Source organism: Chiroxiphia lanceolata, chromosome 8 (genome assembly GCF_009829145.1).
Source record: "Chiroxiphia lanceolata isolate bChiLan1 chromosome 8, bChiLan1.pri, whole genome shotgun sequence".
NCBI classification, from domain to species: Eukaryota; Metazoa; Chordata; class Aves; order Passeriformes; family Pipridae; genus Chiroxiphia; species Chiroxiphia lanceolata.
In genome coordinates, this window is record NC_045644.1 from 13,456,454 (window position 1) to 13,462,453 (window position 6,000).

The 6,000-nt window shown below is 57.4% G+C and overlaps 1 protein-coding gene across 1 annotated transcript in view; it reads right to left on the reverse strand.

The window, feature by feature from the left end:
• The window catches only part of TRIM8 (tripartite motif containing 8), a 30,709-nt gene extending 24,912 nt beyond the window's left edge, over positions 1-5,797 (reverse strand). The window contains 2 exon segments of the mRNA XM_032695202.1: positions 3,603-4,258; positions 4,546-5,797. Coding sequence (XP_032551093.1) covers positions 3,603-4,172 — 570 coding nt within the window. The 5' untranslated portion in view covers positions 4,173-4,258; positions 4,546-5,797.
• Positions 5,798-6,000: the final 203 nt, after the last annotated feature.

The window sequence follows — 6,000 nt, forward strand, 5'->3', positions numbered from 1 at the left end:
GCCCAAATCCACAGAGTTGCAGATGGACTCAGCAGCCCAGTCCCTGTCCCCCTGGATTTGCTGAATGCGCACTGGGGAGGAAGCGTCTGTAAGGGTGCAGCTAGCAGGGTCCAACATGGCCACTGCTGGGTGCTGCTCCTACACACCTGCAGGAGGATCCCCAATGTTTTCCAGCAGGTTTCAGCACCACAGCACATTTTCTCCCTCTTAACGTTCAAACCACAAGAGATCCTCAGAATGTGTGAAGGGATTTCTTCCAATTTCCAAAATCGTACTGCAAGCTAAGTCATGGGGAAATCTATCTCCTTCCCCTGAAACAAAACAGAAGCAGCAGCAGAACCCCTCTACCCAAGCCCCTTTCCACTGGTGGCACCTCCAGTGAAGGACAGGCAGCTGGGACAACCCCAAACAAGCTCTGATGTACCTGGCCTCAATCAACCCTGCACCACACAAAGACAGGCAAACATGGTAATACCCTGCAAGTGAGTCCCTTTCTCTGCCTGCTGACCCATGCTCCAATCCTGGCAATGTATTTTTCCCCTTTCTGGATGGGAGTGAAACAAAAAAACAACACATCAACCTCAAACTGGAGCAACTTTCTTTTTCAACCCTAAAAGCAGGTTCCCCCATGCAGGCAGGAGGCACGTGGCTGGTGCAGCAAAGGCAAAGATGGAAGAAAAAATGTTTCGTTTTGAGACCTTGACACAGACAAAACGACAAGAAGTAAAAAAAAAAGAAAAAAAAAGAGCACGTTGTTGGCTTTCCCCCCCTCTCCTCTTTAAGCACTACAAAAACAGGAAACAAAGGAGAAAACATCTCACGGGGGGGAAGGGGAGGTAAGCACTTTATACGCCCACGAAAGAAAGATTAACCACATATTTTATTTACTGTTTGTATTACGGTTGCACCGTGGAGTTCAACTAATTCTGAGCCAGGGCTCTGCGGGTTTGTGCAGTGCCTAATGCTGAGCAGGGTCCTTCCCCCAAACCCACCAAGCGCGTGCCTCTGCTTCAGGCAAACCCTGCACAGACACCCTCTTTCCTCCCGCAGACACCTCCTGCCTCCAGCCTCTTTCCCCCAGCATGAGCACTCTTGCCCTAACTGCCAGTTCACAGCTGACAAAGCGCTGGTATTGTCCCCAAGGAGTTCTGAGCCCCTTTTCCCCTTCAGACCAGCCTGTAACTGGGGGTAAGGTGCCCTTTGAGACATCTGGCAGCACAGCCAGAGGAATAAATGCTAAAAAGGGGAGTTTATAGAGAGAATGTTTGCAGGCTCCGGTCCCTCCTCCAGGCTATGGGGGCCACCACCACCACACCAGGTCGATGTTGCAACCCCCATGCTGGCAAGTCCCCTGCACCAAGGACAGGGCTCCGAGCCTCCCAACTTTGACTCATTTCTCAATTAACGGCTTTCCGAACGCAAGCCACACATGGAACAAACCTCTCACAATGGGGCCTCCCCCGGACCTCCCAAGCCCAGTGTTACTCATCTGCCCCCCAGCCCCAGCCCTTCTTTCCCGGGATGCTCCAAGTGTGGCTCACCGCCGCCACAGGGTGAGCAAGCAGCCAGGAATCCCGGGCCTGGCTCCCGCAGGCGGGAAACTGTCACCAGCTGAGCTCACGCACCCTAATTCGGGAGCCGACGAGGCCACCTTCCTTGCTGGCTGGCGAGGGGTGGCTTTCACCCAGAGACCTGGCCAAGGCCATGGAGCAAGGGCTGGCAACCTGCTGGGTGATTTTCCCAGGGGATCAACCCTACTCTAGCTGCTTCATGGAAGAACTGCTTCAACTACAGGGGGGATCCTTTGGACGCATGGTCCCCCAGCTTCGTGCTGTCCTTCATTGCCCCAGACTCCGAGCGCCCAACCGAGCCACGCGCCCAGCGGGAAGAGACAAGTTTATCATCACAGAGAAAGGAAATTAAGATAACGTGGCGATGGAGGTACCGAGGGATTTGGCCAAGGTCACAAAATAATTCTGCGGCTCTACAATACAGCTGCCCGACACTTTTGGTGTCTGGCCACATATCCTAAAATTTCAAGCCAGGGCCAAAATCCAGTCTAGCTGGTGGCAGCTTTCTGCCAGGTCATTAGCAGTGTGCATCCGCAAGAAGCGGCAAATATCCAGCCATAACAACGGCAGCAGCAACAAAAAAAAAAGCCACGCTGCAAGATCGGGAACAGATGAGATCGAAGTGTCCTGGAAAAGGACCTGGAAAAATAGTTTTGGTCCCTGGCTAAAGCTCCTGGGAGATGCACATGCGAGCCCCATCCCAGCACCGCGCAGCCCTCCCGAGGTGGCTCCCCACCCTGGCAGAGGGAAACCAAAATGACTCCCTATAAATAGAAGCAGAAAAGCGCTTCTCCAAAAGCCTGACTGGGTCTTTCCCCTTCCAGCGTGTGTGGTGGAGCTGCTGGCACCTCTGTGGAGGTCTCTGGTTTTCCCCCAAAAAACCTGGAGAGGAAAATAACCTTCCTGTGAGCTCAGGCTGGCTCCTCTGCACAGAGCTGCCCCCCCACCCCCCCGCCCCACTTTCAGGCCTGGCCATCCAATTGGAAAGTAATTATACTGCAATTTTTATTTATGACTTCTTTTTTTTTTTATTGCTAAATGGTGACTCATTTTGGCAACATTAAAATACACAGGAAATCATCCCCATTTTACAGTAATCACCATTCAATTCATTGTTAAATATTTATTCGGCAGACAAGCGCCGGGCCTCTTTCGAAGGGTCGGAGGGGGAGAGGAGGGGCAACCCTGGACAGGGGGAAGGTGGTAGTGGGGTCACGGCAGGGCTGCCTGCAGGGCTGGTAAATGCCCGCCAGGAACTGGAGGGTGGGGAGCCAGGGGTGAAAGCTCCTGCCAGATGGCCTTGCCATAAGCAAAACACAGACTCGCTTTCCCTCAAATCCAGCACTACGGCCCATGCTGCTCAAGGGAGGAGGTGCAGCCCTGTGCCCCCTAATAAAAACCCCATTATTTGTCCAAACCCCAAGCCTGAATCTCTATCAGTGAGACGTCATGGGTCTCTGACATGAAGCTCTTCCATTGCCGGGGGGAAGGGGATGGCAGCCACCGGCCCCAGTGGGAGGCGGTGGGAAGAGCAGGCAGTTTGACATTCACAGGCCTTACAATGGACAGGGTCCGCTCCTGCGGCCGCTTTGTCCTCCCAGGAAGCCCAATTTCGAGGCGACTTGACCTCAGATGCAGGCAGCTCCTCTGCCTTCCTCCGAACACCTGCACAGCCCAACAGGACCCTGGGAGATGACCCCTCCAGACCCCCCTGGCCCAGGACCTCGACCCTTCACTGCATAGTCCAGACCCAAGCGGCTGTAGGTCCTACAGCTCGACAGCCACAAAGGCCTCCTGCCGCAGATCCCCTTCCCTGGGGAGCCCTCCTGGCACCCACAGGCTCTGTCACTGCTTGGCTGGGGAGGCCACCTAACATGTCTGCCGTGGGGGGACCGGGTGGAGGAGGAGCAATGCCAGGGTGGGTTTTGTGTAGGTCCTACACAAGCACAGGGGAGCAGACTCAGCAGGGGAGAGGGTGGCCGGATGCCCCTGGGCTGGGCAAACCCGGGTGTCCAGGACAGTCCGACTCACCCGGATCTCATTGCGGCGGATCTCCACGTCGCACACCGAGTGTCCCTGGTGGGCCCCGCTGTAGTAGCAGCAGAACTGGCAGACGGCCACCTGCTCGGCCTCGCAGTGGTACAGCCGGTAGGCGTTGTGCTGGGGGCAGCTCCAGGCCCGCACGTCCTCCGCCTCCACCAGGAGATGCCCCCGGGCCGTGGAGGGCTGCTGCAGGTGGGTCTGGACATGGGACTGGCAGCACGGAGCCTCGCACCTCAAACAGATCTTCTGTGCAGGCAGCGGTGGGCCCCGGCGGCAGAAGACGCAGTGTAGGACTGAGGGGGGCTTCTCCAGGTTGAGGGAGTTGAACTTCTCCACAATGTTGGTGAGCTTCAGGTTCTTCTCCAGGTTGGGCTTTTGGTTGTAGGCCTGGTTGCACTCCGGGCACCGCACCAAGCCCGACTCCTTGGCCCACGCCTCCCCGATGCAGCCTCGGCAGAAGTTGTGCTTGCAGGGCAGCTGGACTGGCTCCACAAAGACGTGCAGACAAATGGGGCAGATGAGCTCCTCTTCGAAGCAGTTCTTCCAATTCTCGGCCATCTCTGCCAGCAGCTCTGGTGACACTTCCCCCGAGCCACTTCGGTCGCTCAGTGCGGTCTAGGGGCGGACGCCGGGGTCTGTCCTCCCTGCAAGGGGAAGGCTGAGGGTGAACGGACAGGCTCCCCCCTCCCCGCAGCACGCGCCATAAATAATAAACCGCAGCAGATTTTAAAATCGGGGATAAAATAAACCACAGAGCAGCACTCTAGGAATATCCGGCAAGAAAATGCGACGTCCCTGTCGCTTTGTTAAAAAAACAACACAAACGGTTAAAAAACCCCAACATGATCTTGTTGGACTTAAAGCCCAAAGTCCTAACCACCCCTAAAAGCCATTTGCTCCTTTTTACCCCAGAAGGTGAATCGAAACTTACCAAAGGTTGAAAAAAATCCATACAAAATCCAGCAGCAGAGTCCAAGTTCCATATAAAGCTCCTAAATTTAGCGCTCCGGATCAGATTTTTCTTTTCTTAGGTTTGCAACTGACATTCAATATTTTAAGGGGACTTTTGTCCCCCACCAAACCTGGCCAGCAGCTGAGGGCACCGACTCGCTCGGGCTTTTTTTTCTCCCCTGGATTTCTCCTCCCTCTTCCCCTGATGGGAGTTGGGAATCAGAGTCTTTTAAAGGAAACAGATCAAAGGGTTAAGATCCAAAATGGGAAAAGGAGGAAGATTAAAAAAATACTAATAATAATAGCGACGATGACGATGGCGGAAAAACGAATTCTCTCCGCGGCCCCCGAGATTTGCTTCTAAATCGGAGGAGCAGCAGGAAAAAAAAGGAAGGGGGGAAAAAAAAGATAAGACAGGAAAAAAAGGAGAAGAAAAAAAGCCCTCTCGCCTGCTTCGAGATTGCGAGGTCTTGAATGGGAGAGCTCGGTCATTCAGAGCAAACCCCAGCCAAGCACAGCCCGCCCAGCTCCTCCGACGCTCCCGGAGAGGGATGGGAGAGAGGACGGGCTTTGCAACGGGGGGATCTGAGCCCCGCGGACCCCAAATCAACCTGCTCCCACTTCCCACCGGGGCTAGGGGAAAAAAAAGGGCGCCCGGGGGGGTCCGACCTAGCCCGCTCTCATGGCCAGCCGGGGGGTCGCAAGCCCCCGACGGCAACAATGCGCTGGGACGCGGGGACGGTGCCCGAGCCGCCGGCGGAGCGGTGCCTTCCCCGGCGCGGCCCCGCCGGGAAGGGGCGAGGCGGCGGCGGGCAGCCGGGAGGAGCGGCCGGAGCGAGCGGTTCCGGGAGAGCCGAGTCAGCTCTCAGCCATCTTGAGCTGCCCGGCTGGAGAGCGGAGACCGGGGGCGCGTTAAAAATAAAATAAAAAGAAATTAAAAAAAAAAAGGTGGTTTTTTTAAAAAAAATTATAAATAAAGTCACCGGAACAACCCAGCTCCCGGGAATCGCCTCCCCCGCCCGCCCGCCCGCCCGGCGAGGCTCTGCGGAGGGGCTGCGGGGCCAGGCGAGTCCGAGCCGAGCCGTCCTGTCCCGTCCCGGCGGGGCCGATCAGCACAGCCCCCTGCGCCCGCCCCCGCCGCCTCCAGCCATCTTGGGGTCGCCCTGGGCGCCGGAGCCCCACGCCCCGGCTTCCTCCCGCCGCCCCCGGGGAGGCGGCCGCGGCCGGGGGGGGAGAACGAGGAGCGAGGCGGGCGGGGGCGCGGATCCCCGCAGCGGGGAGGGGAAGCGGGGGCGGCGCCTGGGAGGCTGCCGGGCTCAGCCCCGGCGCTGGGGGCCGGGGCGGCGGCGGGGGGCGGGCGGGGCGGCCATGGGGGTGGCGGCCGCGAGGGATCGATCAACCGGGGGAAGGGGGGCACGGACGGGCGCGCCACGCC